The sequence below is a fragment of the Delphinapterus leucas genome, chromosome 19 (assembly GCF_059928025.1).
Source record: "Delphinapterus leucas isolate spDelLeu-1000000601 "Yukka" chromosome 19, BTC_Dleu_Yukka2, whole genome shotgun sequence".
In the NCBI taxonomy this organism is placed as follows: Eukaryota; Metazoa; Chordata; class Mammalia; order Artiodactyla; family Monodontidae; genus Delphinapterus; species Delphinapterus leucas.
In genome coordinates, this window is record NC_143147.1 from 61,341,814 (window position 1) to 61,357,619 (window position 15,806).

The following is a 15,806-nucleotide window of genomic DNA, read 5'->3' on the forward strand; positions in this document are numbered from 1 at the left end:
GCGGCGGCGGCGGCGGCGGCGGCGGCGGCGGCGGCGGCGGCGGCGGCGGCGGCGGCGGCGGCGGCGGCGGCGGCGGCGGCGGCGGCGGCGGGTCCTCTGAAGGCACCATGAGCTGCATCAACCTGCCCACCGTGCTGCCCGGCTCCCCCAGCAAGACCCGGGGGCAGATCCAGGTGCGAGCCGCGGGGCGGGGTCGGAGTCGTGATCGGAGCCCGGGTGTCCGTGCGCACCGGGGCCCAGTGACCTCTCCTTCTCTCCTAGGTGATTCTCGGACCCATGTTCTCAGGAAAAAGGTAATGGCCTCGCGGGACGGGGGTAGGCCGGGACCTCTTCCTCTACTTCCCTGCTTCTCCTCCAACCCCCAGGACCCCGTCCTCCTCCCATGACGCCCCACGACCCCGAGCCTGCCGCCGCTCTCAGAGCCCCGCTTCTAGAGCAGCCCCCACTGCCCGACCCCGTGCTCGCGCCCAGGATGCCTCTCCTCCGTGGGATCCTACCGGAGGAGAAGCTCCTCCCCTTCCCGTCCGGGTCGGAACCTCTTCCCCTTGGGGTCATTCAACCACCGCTCCTTCCGGGAGCTGGTCACAGCTGCTCACCGTTTAGCCCCTCACTAAAGCCCTCTCTGAAGGGTGCATCTACGGTGGCCAGGCTCTGTGCGCCCTGCAGTATCTGTGGCTTCCTTGCAGTGTATGATTGTTTCCTCAGATGGCCCAGGGGCGTAGTTACTCTTCACACTGAAGAGTCAAGCGCTGGTGCCTTTGCTTCCCTGAAGCGATAGAACCAATCCCAGTGAGCCCCCAGTAACTCCCCTGGCCCCCCTTCCTATATGGCGCTGGGGAATCACTCCAGCTCAAATCCCTTGCCCACGATGGTGAGGCTCAGGGTGGGCTCTTGGACTCAGAGACAAAGCGCTTCCCTTGTTGCACCAAAAGGTTCTGTGAAGTTAGTTCAGGCTATGTGAAGAACTGTGGGGTGAGATTACTTTGGAATGGAATCTGAACCCCTCTCCTGTGCATGTGGTCTTTGCTTTGCCCCCAACAAAATCACTCCTCCAGCCCTTCCCTGAATCACCTGAGGGCCCTTCTTTGCCTCCCTCCCCATAGAGAATGACTATCAGCCCAGGCATGCTCCTCCCTCCTGGGTCTAGACTGAACTCTCTGTGTGGGCCCTTTCTGTCCTCACTGGTCCACGCTCTGCCCTGCAGCCTTCCCATCCATTGGTGGGGCTCAGGCTGTATACCCCTAGAAGGCGGTAGGGAGCCCGACTTGTGCTGATGGGGTCTTCCTCGCCCACACTTATGCATGGGCCTTACCTTGCAGTACTGAGCTGATGAGACGGGTCCGTCGCTTCCAGATTGCCCAGTACAAGTGCCTGGTGATCAAATATGCCAAGGACACGCGTTACAGCAGCAACTTCTCCACGCATGACCGGTCAGTCCCTGCCCCTTCTGTCCTGTCCCCACACCTTTTGTGAGAAGCCCAGTGGCTGTCAGAACTCTTTAGAGAGGATGGTTAATAATGCTGATGCCGGGCAACGAACCGTTCAAATCTGCAAACTTTCCAGGTTGCTTGGCAAGGTACCCTAGAACTTGGCCTTTCTTGGGGCTCTAGCCCAGTGGTTCCTAGCAGGACGTGATTCTGCCCACTAGCGTCTATTTGCAATGTCTGGAGACGTTTTTTAGTTTTCACAACAGGAGGAGGTAAGGGCATGATGGCAACTAGTGGGTAAAGGGCAGGGATGCCGCTACATCCTACAATGCACAGACAGCCCCATAACAAAGAATGATCCAGCCCCAAATGTCAGTAATGTCTGGCCAAGGTTGAGAAACCCTGCTCTTGACCTATGTGGATGTTGCAGACTGGTTTTGCTGGCCTGCAGGCTGAATTTTATTTAAGTTTTTAGTTGGCTTGTCCTTGCTGACTCCCTGTCTCGTGGCCTTTGTGCATCCCCCTTTTATGTTTATCTGCCTGTGTCCTGTGGACATTTCAGCCTGCAGCCTGAGGTTGGGAGGTTAAATTTAGTACCACGCCTGCCATTCCGTACATTTAGGGCCTGATGGTTTGGAGGCTAAGACACTTTTCTCGTCTTCCAGATTCATCCACCTGAGCCCCCAGCATCAAGGCTGTGCTGTGTGTGGCTTCAGGGTGGGAGTGCGGCGGGCTCTGAAGCTGGGCAGGTGGGTGAGGCGGAGAGGGCCCAGGACTTGGAGTTAAGTTAAACGTTGAGTGACGTTTCCTGGACATGTTGCCTGATGCAGGTCATTTACGTCTCCAAGTTTGCTTTCTCATCCCTAAAACATAGGTGTCCGCTGCTCAGGACGCAAGAAGTGTCGGGGAAGACAGTGAAAGCAGTGGAGAAGATTAGAAGTGCAGCTTCTGGGTCTGTCAGATGGGGGTGGAATCCAGGCTCTGCCCCAGTGTCACAAATCCTCTCTAATCTGGGCTGTAGAGGCCCAGACGAGCTGCAGCAGAGGCCTAGCGCTTGGCAGTGTGACAATGCTCCAGAGACGCTGCTCTTGCTGAAGCTGGAACTGGCTTACTGCGTTGCCTGCAGGATCAAAGCAAGATAATCACTAAGTAGTTGTAAAGTTTTACATAAATATATAGCTGCAAAACTGCAGAGCCGTCAGGAAACTCCTAGCTCCTTGGAAGGGTAGTTCAGAGGAGCAGGCAAAAATGGAAACAGAAGAAAATAACATTGCAGAAAAACAGAAACTAGAAGACAAAGAACAGCATTCCTCTTCCAAAAGGCCTGGCTGTGGGGCAGGGTGGGGTCCACCGCGTCGTCATTTATTTAATGCACTGGAACACTCCCACACGCGGCCTTTCACTTTCAGACTCTGCTGGGTAGGAACCTCCCCTCAGGACACACGAGGCAGCAGTATGAATGCAGATCTGAATCCTGACTCTGCCAGTTAATAGCTCTATGATCTCTGAGAAATCCTTTAATCAGCCAGAGGAGTCAAAAGGAGGGAATTCTAGGTCACTGCACTGCTGGTTGGTGTTCGTGGCTTATCTCTGCTGGGGCACGGGGCGCCTAGTCTTAGATTCTGGTGCTAATGGTCTGCCCGGGGCCATGGTAGGACTTCCATGGGCCCTGGGGACTTTCTGCCTTCATGGGCCCCTTCCTCTATAAAGAAAAAAATAAAAAATATAATTTATGACTGCATTGATATAAAGACAAAGATAATCCAGACTGAGTTACATTTATTCTGATTTTTAGAAGAAATTAAAATGTTTCATTCGTCCCCAAAGCATCATGGGCCCCAGGCACTGTACCTGATGAAGTAACCCTGTCTGCACCCCACCCCACTACACACACACACACACACACACACACACACACACAGCAGAGCAGAGAAGAGCTTTGCATCTGGGTTGAGCTTTACATTGGGCATTGCTAATTTCCAGTCCAAAGCGTGAAGTGAAATAGCTCTTGCTGAATAACTGGTTTTCCAAACAAAGGCCTTTACTGTTCTCCCCAGATGCCTTCCCACAGGTGCTAATTTCTCAAAGCTCTGGGCAGACATCTCAGCCTGCTCTGCAGGTAGGGGTTGCTCATGAGACCATTTCCCTGGCCCCTCATTCTGGTTCCTGGTCTCCTCTAGCTCCCTTCTCTTGCTCACACTCTGGCTTTCTGTCCCCAGGAACACCATGGAGGCCCTGCCAGCCTGCGTGCTCCGGGATGTGGCCCAGGAGGCCCTGGGCGTGGCTGTTATAGGCATCGACGAAGGGCAGTTTGTAAGTTGACTTGTCCTGATAGCACTCTTTCTGTGAACTCAACTGTCCCCCTTTTTCCTCTGCTAATTTGGAGGTTATTGGTTCAATTTCTGATATTTTTATAAGGTAAACATTGTTAACTTGCTTTAACTAGTGTCTGAATACCCTTTGAATTCCCTTCACTGCTTTCTGTGTTACTGTTATATAGAATTTATTGTACCTTAAAAAAAAAAAAATTTACAGGACTTCCCTGGTAGCACAGTGGTTAAGAATCCTCCTGCCAATTCAGGGGGCACGGGTTCAAGCCCTGGTCCAGGAAGATCCCACATGCCATGGAGCAACTAAGCCCACGAGCCACAACTACTGAAGCCCGTGCGCCTAGAGCCCGTGCTCCTCAACAAGAGAAGCCACCGCAATGAGAAGCCCACGCACCGCAACGAAGAGTAGCCCCTGCTCGCCGCAACTTGAGAAAGCCTGCGCGCAGCAACGAAGACCCAACGCAGCCAAACATAAATAAATAAATTTTTTTTAAAAAAGAGGCAACATTGAGCTAAACAGAACCAAACCCTCCCTATACACCAGTGTTGAGAAATCAAATTTTTTGTTTACTGTAAAAATAATTTTTTATATATATAGTTTATTTATTTACTTATTTATGTTTGGCTGCATTGGGTCTTCGTTGCTGCGCGCGGGCTTTCTCTAGTTGCGGCGAGCAGGGGCTACTCTTCGTTGCGGTGCGTGGGCTTCTCATTGCGGTGGCTTCTCTTGTTGCGGAGCACGGGCTCTAGGCGCACGGGCTTCAGTAGTTGTGGATTGTGGGCTCAGTAGTTGTGGCTCCCGGGCTCTAGAGTGCAGGCTCAGTAGTTGTGGCACACGGGCTTTGTGGAATCTTCCCGGACCAGGGCTTGAACCCGTGTCCCCTGCACTGGCAGGTGGATTCTTAATCACTGCACCACCAGGGAAGTCCGCTTCTTTTTTTTGATTTATTTTTTGGCTGTGTTAGGTCTTTGTTGTTGCGCGGGCTTTCTCTGGTTGCAGAGAGCAGGGGCTACCCTTCATTGTGGTGTGCGGGCTTCTCAATGCAGTGTCTTCTTTTGTTGTGGAGCATGGGCTCTAGAGCGCAGGCTCAGTAGTTGTGGAGCATGGGCTTAGCTGCTCTGCAGCATGAGGGATCTTCCCGGACCAGGGATCGGACCCGTGTCCCCTGCATTGGCAGGCGGATTCTTAACCACTGTGCCACCAGGGAAGTCCCTGCCCCACAGTTCTGTTCCCTGTTTCTATGGCTACTTCCTCCCTGGCCAGCAAGTCAAACTCGAGTTCCCATAACTAGTGTTTATTAAACCTACTGCAGAAACATCACCAATCTTCTGTTCTGCCCTCGCCCCTGTGGGTCTTGCTCTGCAAGAAGTTCTGGGGCCCAGAGGTGGCTGCCTCGGTTGCCTCTCAACATGGGACCTGACAAAAGGACTGCCTCTTCCTCCCTTCATCCTTCCCTTGGAGAGGGGTACCTCTGAAGACCCCACGCTATAAGCTAAGGGTGCCGTGGTAGGTGGGCAGCTGGATCCTGGGCATGCCAGCCTCACAGTGTCACTCCGAGTGTTGGTCTTACCTCTGTTTCTTTTTAATTTTTTTTTGTCTGTGCTGGGTCTTCGTTGCAGCGTGCGGGATCTTTAGTTGCAGCGTGTGGGATCCAGTTCCCTGACCAGGGATTGAACCCGGGCCCTCAGCAGTGAGAGCGTGGAGACCACTGGGACCACCAGGGAAGTCCCTAGGAGAGGTCTGGTTTTGTCTTGACCATCACAGTCACAGAATGGCCTTGCCGGAAGTTCGTATTTATAGATCGGGCTCATATCACTGTTGTGACCATTTTTTCTTCATCAGCAAATACCTATCCTTATGAACGTACCATGTCTTGCATGAGCTGGCCCCTTGGGTGTGGCACTTACAGGCTGTGACAGGCGTGTGTGCGGACATCCTGGCTATCGTCCGGTGTATTGGGGTTTATCTACTAAGTAGAATCACTGGTCAAGGGACCGATCTCATTCATTCAGTAAGTGTTTTCTGAGCTTGTGCCGTGTGGCAGCGATGTTCTAGGTGTTGGGGATACAGCCAGGGTCTCGCCCTTGCACTTACATTCTAGTTGGGGGAGAGAAATATGTAAAAGGTGGCGGCAACCGGGGGAGAAAGGCACTGTGAGGGGGTAGAGCTAAGGTGGGGATGATGCTTTATGAGGACGGTCAGAAAGGGGCCGAAAGGAAAGTGGGGTGAAGGTTCCCAGTCAGGAGTATGCTTTTGGGCATATCTCAGGAGCAGCCAGGAGGCCAGGGGCTTTGGCCAGGTCAGTGGGAAAGACTTTGGCGTTAACCCTGGGAGAGCCTGGAAGCCACCCAGGGCGTCTCCTCTGCTGGAGGAGCATGGACAGCGGGGGGGGGTGGGGGGGGGTGGGGGGGGGGGGAGAGGCATCTGGGTCTTTGCAGAAATCCCCGGCGGTGGAGGGCAGGGTGGTGGCGGCTGCATACACACATCCTGTTCCAACTGCGTTTCTCTTTTGTTACTCCGGTGGCTGACATCATTTTCCCTGTGTTTCTACTTTTGTAAATTGCCTCCTTCTCTTGGTTGATCTTTCCTCTACAGGACATGATGTAATCGGTGCCAGTTTGTCACATGCTGTAAATATTTCTTCCCTGTTTATTTGCCTCTGGATTTGGTCTGTGCATCTCATTTAGTCTCTACCATTCATGGTGGAACGGTTGAATGTTTCAGTGTCACATCCTTCGTTCCTGTCCTCTGTGGCCTTTGCGCCTTCAACACCAGCCTGGCTGCCGGGAAGCCGGGCCTCCACCGGGGCAGGGCCGGGGTGCTTCCCTCGTGCATCATGAGGGCGCCACCTCTCGGCAAGATAAGGACGAGGGTGAAACTACTTCTTGGCTTCCTGATCTCCCCTTTCGGTCCTCTCCCCTCATCAAACCTTGTTCAGGAAGTGGCTCACGGCAGGTCAGCCCAGGTGCTGGATCGGCAGGTGAACCAAATGGGTAGACTTGTCACCATCAAGAAACCCCCTGTTACTTTTCTTCCTGGATCCCGTGTGGCAATCATTTTTGTCTACCAAGAAAACCCTACGTTTACTAGGTCCTCTGAAGTTCCGCTTTGAATGTAACCTGTATTAGAGTCTATGGCTGCTGTGACATGTACCACAGACTGGGCGGTTTAAACCACAGACATTTACTTCCCACAGCTCTGGAGGCTGGGAGCCCAAGGCCAAGGTGTGGGCAGGGTGGGTTCCCCCTGAGGCCGTGAGGGAGAATCTGTTCCAGTCCTGTCCCCTTGGCGTGCAGGTGGCCATCTGCTCCCTGTGTCTGTCCCTCTCTGTGTCCAAATTTCCCCTTTTTACAAGGACACCAGTCATACTGGAGTGTGACCCTACTGACCTACTTTATAATTGGATACCTCTGCAAAGATCCTCTCTCCAAATAAGGTTCTGAGCTATTGGGGGTGAGGGTTTCTACGTATGGATTTGGGGGGTGGGAAGGGACACAATTCAACCCATAACATAACCTAAAAAATTTAATGGCAATAAAAACAAACGTCAGTAATGTGGTTGGTTACCAGTGGGCATTCTGGGATGTTGCAGACAGCTCTGACCTTACCTTTGATCATTCAGGAACCCCAGCTGGGGGCCCAGGGTTCAGTGTTTGGGTGGGGGCGGGGTGGCATGTGAACAGGGGACAAAGTTTAAGTGGAAGAATTGAAGTCTCTGATGGTGGGCATCGCTGCAGCGGGCAAGGCGGAGGACCCTGAGAGGTCCCCAAACCCTGGTGTGGAAGGACCCACATCTGATGAGGCCTTGACAGGGAGAGTGAGACGCAGGGGGTGCTCATCCCAGGGCGGTTTTGCCCCCAGCCCCTACCCGGGGGATATCTGGCAATGTCTGGAAACCATTTTGTTTGTGACAATGGGGGTAGGGTGGAGGGCACTGGCTGACAGCTCCTTGCAGGCTGGGGGCTGCATTTCTGTGACCTGTGATGAGTCCTTTAGAGAAGAAGAGGGGCCTCACCTGGAGCCAGGCTGGAGCCTCTGGGTGGGAGGTGCTGTTTCCGTAGCTCAGGCTCGGCAGCCCTGCAGAGGCCGTCAGATCTGGCTTCGGTGAATCCCGCTGGAACTGATCCAGGTTTTCTAACCCCTCTCCTGGACCTCGTCTTGCTGAGCCCTCAGGTCTTGGTAACTTTGCACCTACATGAGCGGCTTGGAGAGAGACCCTTTGACCAAACACAGGAACTCCCCACTTCACCCAACCCAAAGACCAATCTAGACAGCTGATTGACCAGTGAAAGTTCACCAAAGAATTTAAGTAGCAGCCTTGCCCTGGGCCACTTGAAATTTGATTTACCAAGTAAGTGACCTTTCTGCAGGCCCTGTATTTAGAAGGGTGTGCCGTGCCATCCTGCTCTAAGTGGCCAGTGGAACCCTCACCCCTTCTCAAGGCCTCACACGGGCACATTATGTTTTTCAAAAAAGGCAAACACACAGAGCCTGCCTCTCAGGCAAATAGCATATGTCATAAATTATTCGAGGGTCCTTAATCCCTAAACACCACCAAGGGCCTTCCTTGCCTTTTCTTGGGCTCAGAAACGTGAAGTCATTGCCAAGGTCACAGCTAATGGGTCCAACCAAGACCACGGTTCAAGCCCAAGGCAGCCTCTGGTCTGGGCTTTTGACCACTGCAGTAGCAGACTGCCTCTCCTGGTGACTGTTCCGGGTGCTTGGCCTGGAGTGGGGCCCGGTTCTGCCATGGAAAGCGGGCAGGATGGTGGAGTGACCTGGGGCCCGGTTCTGCCATGGAAAGCGGGCAGGATGGTGGAGTGACTGGGGCCCAGTTTTGCCATGGAAAGCGGGCAGGATGGTGGAGTGACGTGGGGCCCGGTTCTGCCATGGAAAGCGGGCAGGATGGTGGAGTGACGTGGGGCCCGGTTCTGCCATGGAAAGCGGGCAGGATGGTGGAGTGACCTGGGGCCCGGTTCTGCCATGGAAAGCGGGCAGGATGGTAGAGTGACCTGGGGCCCGGTTCTGCCATGGAAAGCGGGCAGGATGGTGGAGTGACTGGGGCTGCTGCAGATGTGCAGGCAGCGTGCCGGGTGTGGGGAGCTGAGGCCACCCTATTCTCGCACTCCACGCCGATCCAGGTGGCCAGAGCTGTTGGGTCCAGCCACGTGTTCGTGGCTCCTGGAAGCTGCTGCCCAGGGCGGAAGCTCACTCCTCCTCTCACCCTTTCCAGTTCCCTGACATCGTGGAGTTCAGCGAGACCATGGCCAATGCCGGGAAGACCGTCATTGTGGCTGCACTGGATGGGACCTTCCAGAGGAAGGTAAGGCGTCTGGTCCAGGTCTTGGGATGGGACCCAGGAGGGAGGAAGGGGCCGGGGCTGTGCACAGATGGACAGCTCACCACGCCCTGGATGACCAGACTGTGCCAGAGCCCAGGCGCTCAGGCAAGCCAGACCCAGCTCCCTGGTTTGCCCCAGACTAGGCCGCCTGCTGCAGGGGCTGGTGCTCTGGGGGAAAGCAAGGTCAGGGCCTAGTTTCCTGGCTTCAGGGCTGTGAATCAGAGGGTTTCAAGGAAAAGCCCACCCGGTGAGGTAAGTGCACACCAGTCTTTCCATGGGAATACAGGCTTTCGGGACCATCCTGAACCTGGTGCCCCTGGCCGAGAGTGTGGTGAAGCTGACGGCGGTGTGCATGGAGTGCTTCCGAGAGGCCGCCTACACCAAGAGGCTGGGCGTGGAGAAAGAGGTGGCCCCTCCTGCCTTCTCCAAGGGGTGGAGGGGAGGGGGTGGTGCTGTGTCCCCGCTCAGTCCCGGCGCTTCCTGTCCCATGGCCAGGTCGAGGTGATAGGAGGAGCAGACAAGTACCACTCTGTGTGCCGCCTCTGCTACTTCAAGAAGGCCTCGGGTCAGCCTGCCGGGCTGGACAGCAAAGAGAATAAAGAGAACTGCCCAGTGCTGGGAAAGCCCGGGGAGGCCACAGGAGCCAGGAAGCTATTCGCTCCTCATCAGATCCTGCAGTGCAGCCCGGCCAACTGAGGCACAGGCCCCACACCCAGGACGGGCGCTGACCGGCCACCTGCTCCTGTGCCTGCTGCTGCCCCCTGGCGGACGCCTGCCCCCTGCGTGCTGCCCGGCCTTCTCAGAGGAGGAAGTGGGGGTGGGTGGGGGGGGGGGGTGAAGTTTCACCAGCGCCCCTTCCCCGGCCAAGGGCCACGGGCTGGTGGTCTGCACATCACACTTCCCTCCTTGCCTGCCCGCCGGCTTCCCTCAGTTCCCTTCCCAGACTACTCACAATCCACCCCAGGCCGGTGCGGGGCCACTGCTGGGGTGAGTCCCTCCCTCTCCAAGCGGTGAGGCCGGAGGGGCAAGTTCCTGTGGCATCGGCGCTCCTGGCTTCTTCCCCTTTTGTGGCTTTTGCTGTTGAGTTTCTGTTCTCACTGGGAAGGCGGAGCACCAGCACCTCTGGCTCAGCACCGAGCCTCCTCTCGTGAAAAGACTTTAGTCCCCCTGCCTGGGACGGGCTCCTGGCCCTTCTGAGGATGGCTGGACTTGTTCTCTCTTACTTCCCTTGGGGCCAAAAGCCCTTCCTGCTCTGGCGATCATTTTCTCCAGAATTACAGCTTCTTCCACGTGGGTGACACCCTGCTGGGGCTCAGATCCCAGGGGCTTGTCTTTTAAAGCAGGGGCTGTGATTTTTCTGTTGTAGTGTGTGAAATTAATAACTAATAGTAAAATTTACTGGTTGATGAAAGCGTATTTCTCTTTAACTGTCTGGGATTCCCCGGGTCTCACTGGAGACGGCTCTGACCTGATTTAGGTGTGGGGATTTCTTTTCAAATCATTTTCTAGTACTACTGATCTCTTAGCCACAACGCTTTTTAACTGAGAATGATCGTGAAGTGTGTCCTGAGAGGAATGTTTGCCTGCTCTTCTGTCTGGGCAGGTTTCAGGTCAAGATGGGTGGATGAAGGAGCCTGAGGCCCAGGTTGGAAAGATGAAGCTTTGGTCTGTGCTGCCAGGTGGGGCTGTGAGGTCAGGTTTTGTTTGTGAAACAGACACTTGACAGTTCAGGAGCCAAGAAGACCAGCTCTGCTGTGCCTCAGAAAATACGCTGTGGGCAGCTTACACGGAGGCAAGAGTGCGCCAGGTCGGGTGTGGGTGGGGTGAGCCTGGGCTGTAGGTGTGCCCCATGCAGATGGGGGTCCGGGTTCCCCACCGTCGCCCCAGCTTCTCCCTCCCCTTTGCTCGCGGTTGGTCCCAGGTTACAAAGGCGCAGTACAATGATGAGACCGTAATTCCCAAACCCTATTAGTTTTTACTCAGGATTTTGAAACTGTTGGGGCCCACTTTTGACAGCTCCCTGTCTGGGCTCAAAAGGGGAAGCCCCGAGTTGCCCTGGGAGCCCTGGCCTCCTGCCTGAGCCGGGCTTGTTCCCTGGGGCGGGCTGGGCGGTCAGGCCGGCCCCCTGTGTGTCCGGAACAGGCTGCAGAGGTGCTGAGCCCTGTCTACGGGAAGCAGAGGGCCCCTGCCCCTCCAGGGGCACGCCAGGACCCTGGCAGAGCGGCCCAGAAAAGCCATGTTGTTTACAGGCTGAGCACAGTTACTATTTTAAGATGCTGATGGGAGGGCAGCGTGAGCAATGAGACCCTGGGTCGGTGGGGGGGTGGGGGTGGCGGGGAGCTGCTAGGCACGCTGGAGGGCCAGACTGCCACAACTCTGGCCAAAATACAGGTTCCGTAAGACCTCGGCCAGAGGGTGAACCTCAGGGTGGAATTTCTCTTTCTCCTACCCCTAGACAGACGCCCCGCCCATCACAATGGAGATTATGAATGAGAAAAACATTTATTCCACCTCCAAAATTAGTCAACAGAATCCAAGGGTGCTGTGCATCTTCCCCCAAGGCTCTGCAATACATTCAGAGCAGCCTGGGGGCTGTGGGTGTGCTCCACGCCTCCCAACTAACGGTGGTGGGGTATTTACATAAAGCTGGGTGCTGTCGTCAGGCAAAGCCCCTTCCTGCGGCCAAGGGGTGGGAGCAGAGACAGTGCTGCCCGCCCGAGCCCGCTGGTGGGGGACGGCACCAGCCCTGCGCCTAGGCTGTCAGGAAGGTGACCCAGAGGCACTGGCATAGAGCCCAGATCCAAGCGAGCAGACACTTCAGCAGTGAGCACGGGCTGCCGCTCGCAGAGCAGGCAGGGGGCAGGGGGCTGGGGGCAGAACGAACCTGAGTGAGGAGGAAAGGAGCCCCAGCCCAGTACCAGCAGCAGAGCAGGGGGAAGGCCCCACAGCCTCATCTTTGGCAGAGACCCCCAGATGGCGGTGGCCACCGAGGCCTGCATGTGGCCCGGCTCCTTCAGGCTGGGGAGAAGCTAAGGCACTTGTCAAACCAGCACATCGGGCCCTTGGAGCTACTTCAGGTGGGGTTGGGGATCATTAAAAGCAATGACAAAACCCATCCAACCAAAAACCCTTCCCTAAAAAATGCCCTCGAGGAGTGGTGGGTGAAGCCCCCTGGGGCACAGGCCGAGGCTCTGAGGCCAGCAGCCAGGACGAGGAGGCAGGGGCTCTCTCTCCAGGCCGTGCGTCAGCTCCGACAGGCGCCAGGTGGATCGAGTGGGGCCGGCAGCTCTGGGCGACCAGCCTCGGGGGAGGAGTCCGGGAAGAGGGGAGGCCCCCCAGGCGCCCTCCCTCCTCCCCTTACCATCCCCGGCCACAGCTCAGTACACGGGGGGCGGCTGGTAGCCCTCTGTGGTCTCGGCGTTCTGGGTGAAGGGCGGCTGTTGGTAGCTGTCCACAGGCGCGCCTGGATAGGAGGCGTAGGCCGTGCTGGGGTCCAGAGTGGGGTCCACGTAGTTCTGGATGAAGTCGTCCACTCCGGCCTTGTAGCGCTGGTAGGCCAAGGAGGCCAGCATGCCCTGCAGAGAGCCCCGAGGTTTGGGTTCCTCAGCCCTCCACCACCCTTCACCAAAGACACCAGGACCCTGGCCCGTCCTGGTCCACTTACCCAGGAGAAGACAGAAAAGAAGCTGAAGGCGATGGCTGCCCGGGCCGAGTCGGCTCCCACCAGCACATATTCCGGCTTGGTGGCTGCCCACTGATTGGCAAGGAAGCAGAAGCTAACAAACCACATGAAGGTCCAGAGAGCTGGGGAGAAGGCCAGGAGGGCAGGGTTAGCTCCACGGAGCAGGCAGGAGGGCAGGCACCTCCTGGAGGGAGAAGCCTCCGGGGGTGTAAAGGGCACTGATGCAGAAGCCAGGGTGGGGACAAGATGCTATCCTGGGAGTCCTTGCTCCAAGTCCCACTCAGCTGTGGAGGGTTTCAGCAGATGGTGAGAAATCCTTCCGTGCCAGCCTGTCTGCTGGGAGGTCTGGGGACCTGGGGCTACTCCCACCCCTCCCAAGCCCTGCAGTCACAGCACCCTAGAGCTCTTGGGACCACTGCCGCTCCTGTTCACCCCAAGATCAAATGGAGGTGCAGCCGGCAGATACCTGAGAAGAGCAGGTCGCTGATGACCAGGTACTTGCGGTCAGTGGCGTTGCTGATCTGGGGGAAATAGACGTCGACCACCAAGAAGAAGGCCGAGGCCAGGAAGGCCAGCACCCCGATGGCGCTGCCGAAGCGGCACGCGTCCTCGTTGTGGTTGAACACGCAGTACTGCTGTCTGGACTTGTGGGTGTTGCTGTAGCCCTCACCGAAGATGCATGAGAACACGATCAAGGCGAAGACCTGAGGGGGAGGCAGGGGAAGGGCTGAGTGACTGCTACCCTCGTGGGACAAACCCCCCAGGTGGCACACAGAGTGGGGCCTCCTCTGCTCCTGCTGTCCCCTGTGCTCCAGGTCGGTGTCCCAGCCCCTCCTGAACTTGGGGAGCGAGCCCCTCCCTCTCCCTTCTCCTGGGCTATCTCCAGACACCAGTCACAAGTCACGAGGGGCATGGCCGGGGATTCCTGGACTGGGGATGGTGGGGAGTGAAGGGGATCTCCTGGGAGGGGACTGCCCGCCCAGCTGTCTGCCTGGAGGATGGGTACTGGTGGTTAGGTACTTGAAGGTTAAGGGCAATCGCCCAAACTAAAGCACTCCCACTTTCAGTGAGTTTTAAACAGGATGCGTCACAAAGTCATAAAAACCCAAGCTTGGAGTCTCACCCCCATCACCTGTCTGAGTCACCTCTACAGCACCCAGCCTCTGCCTAAACACCCAGTGATGGAGGGCTCCTCCCACCTCAGGAAAGCCATGTCTCCGAGCGGAAATAGCGTCCCCAGACCCCCACCTCCTGGAGCCCCCTCCACCTCTTCCCTGCTGGGCTCCCCAGTTTGGCCAGCTTCTTTCCTACAAGGAATTCTGGGCTCTTTGGCATCCTGGCCCCTGCCCTCCCAGGGAACCCCAGCTGGCCTCCCGCTCACAGTGGGTCCCACCCACACAGAGCACCTCAAGCTGGTCTGCCCAGCAGGCCTGTAGACACAGCTCCGCACGCAGACCCCTGGATGTACTGGGGTGGGGGTCGAGGGGGTGTACCAGCCAGAACGCTGGGAGGGGCTCCAGGCCCTTGCGAAAAGCCTCACGTCACCCGTCTCCGCCCCAAACTGAAAGGCCACCGCTCACCCCTGCCTTATGTCAGCAGACCCGGGACAGTCTGGATGCCTGGCTCCCTCTGGGACCGGCCCAGGCCTCTCCCCAGCCTGCCCTGCCTGCCTGCACAAGGCCCTCTCAATAGGCTCTGGAGCTGGCAGTCACAGGCCCCACCCCCAGCTGGAGATGAAGCTGGAACTCTGGATGCTGGGAGCACTGTGCCAGCCTGACTCCTGGCACTGCCATCCCGAAACGTGGGCATCTGCTCCTGGAGTCAGACCCCACAGTCAGGCAGAGCGGGGGTGAGAGTGTCACCAGGGCAACGCGTAGGGCTCCAGTCCCAGGCAGGGGCAGGTGTGGTGTGGGCGCCGCATGCCCAGCCCTCTGCCTGCGGGCTGGCTAACAGCTTGTTCAGCTTTGGTCTCTGGTTGTCCGAGAGCATGGGACCTCCCACCAACGCCCCACCCCCGGTAACCTGGTACTGGAGCGCTCATCCAGCTCACATGGAGGGGAACATCCCGGGGTCACCTGATCTTGGATGGGGAAGCAGACCCATGGGCTGCTCTTGAGAGACTCTATTTCAGGGCGCCAGGCTGCCCCCCAACCCCACGCACCCCACGTGGCTTCGGAAAGCCCCTTCCTGATGAATTCCCCCACGGTGGGAGTCGCGGCGTGCCGGCCACCTGTCCTGGAGCCGCCTCAAACTCCTCCCACTGCCAGCAGGGCCACGGGCCTGCTCCCCGCGGTGCCGCCCGGCCATTCCGCGCCCGGGCTGGGAGGTGGGGGGTGGCGGGACCCGGGTTCGGGGGGCGGCGGGGCCCGGGGGGTGAGGGGCTGGAGGGTCCCGGGCCCCGCTCGCCCGCCCTACGCGCGCCGCTCCCACCCCCGGGCCTCGGCCGCTACCACCTGTCGCGCTCTCAGGCTCGCAGCGGCCCCACTCCCCCGGCCTGGCGACGAAGTCGGTTCCCCGAGGCCCCGCACCCCGGCTCACCAAGCACACGGCGCGCACCACCACCTGCGGCTGCGTCAGGAAGCGCCTCAGGTCGAAGGAGCCGCCCGCCTTGGCCGCGCCGTAGGCCCCGCTCTCCATGTCGCCGTCGCAGCCGTCTCAGCCGCCGCCGACGCCGCCGCTGCCGCCGCAGCCGCGGACTGCTGAGGAGCCAGCCCGCCGCCCCGCCCCCGGCCCGGCTCCTCCCCAGGGGCGTGGCCAGCACCGCCCCAGGGACCGAGGGCAAAGTCCGCCCAAGACGAGCGGCCGCGCAGGAGCGGCAGGGTTACCCCGACATCCCGGCCTGCGCTTCCAGCGGCCGACATCCGTCCAGCGGCCGCGGACTCGTTGTCCAGTCCACCTCTCGGCCGGAGTCTCGTCCCTCTGCTCTGCTGGTCCGCAGGGCGACTGGAAAGGGCCAGAGAGTCCCCAGGAAGAGAGGGTCGCAAGGAGGGCCCGCCCCCCTGGCTCCATCCACTCTTTGCCCCTG

General features: G+C 57.9%; 2 protein-coding genes across 3 annotated transcripts; one reads left to right on the plus strand and one right to left on the minus strand.

Annotated features, from left to right (window-relative positions):
* The first annotated feature begins 54 nt into the window (after nt 1–54).
* Nucleotides 55–10,510, plus strand: TK1 (thymidine kinase 1). Its single transcript, XM_022589470.3, has 7 exons — nt 55–173; nt 262–293; nt 1,320–1,430; nt 3,647–3,740; nt 8,992–9,081; nt 9,386–9,505; nt 9,595–10,510. Exons 1-7 carry the CDS (start codon nt 108–110, stop codon nt 9,793–9,795), a joined length of 714 nt encoding a protein of 237 aa, XP_022445178.1. The 5' UTR covers nt 55–107; the 3' UTR covers nt 9,796–10,510.
* Nucleotides 10,511–11,054: 544 nt separating this feature from the next.
* Nucleotides 11,055–15,546, minus strand: SYNGR2 (synaptogyrin 2). Of its 2 annotated transcripts, XM_022589471.2 has the most exons (4): nt 15,320–15,498; nt 13,248–13,485; nt 12,764–12,903; nt 11,055–12,674 (listed from the first exon to the last, which is right to left on the minus strand). In XM_022589471.2, the coding sequence occupies exons 1-4, from the start codon at nt 15,416–15,418 to the stop codon at nt 12,477–12,479; spliced, it is 675 nt and encodes a 224-aa protein (XP_022445179.1). In that variant the 5' UTR covers nt 15,419–15,498; the 3' UTR covers nt 11,055–12,476. The 2 variants fall into 2 exon arrangements, with proteins under 2 accessions (XP_022445179.1, XP_089757730.1); XM_089901604.1 differs by lacking the exon at nt 12,764–12,903 and having other exon boundaries at nt 15,320–15,546.
* Nucleotides 15,547–15,806: the final 260 nt, after the last annotated feature.

Bases quoted from the DNA above. Each gene is read 5' to 3' on its own strand.
- TK1 (XM_022589470.3), top strand. From the start codon at position 108: ATGAGCTGCATCAACCTGCCCACCGTGCTGCCCGGCTCCCCCAGCAAG. The intron at 9,082-9,385 runs GTAAGGCGTCTG...ATGGGAATACAG, and splicing joins ATGGGACCTTCCAGAGGAAG to GCTTTCGGGACCATCCTGAA. The intron at 9,506-9,594 runs GTGGCCCCTCCT...TCCCATGGCCAG, and splicing joins GGCTGGGCGTGGAGAAAGAG to GTCGAGGTGATAGGAGGAGC.
- SYNGR2 (XM_022589471.2), bottom strand. From the start codon at position 15,418: ATGGAGAGCGGGGCCTACGGCGCGGCCAAGGCGGGCGGCTCCTTCGAC. The intron at 13,486-15,319 runs GTGAGCCGGGGT...CCTCCCCCTCAG, and splicing joins TGGTGCGCGCCGTGTGCTTG to GTCTTCGCCTTGATCGTGTT. The intron at 12,904-13,247 runs GTATCTGCCGGC...CCTTCTCCCCAG, and splicing joins CAGCGACCTGCTCTTCTCAG to CTCTCTGGACCTTCATGTGG.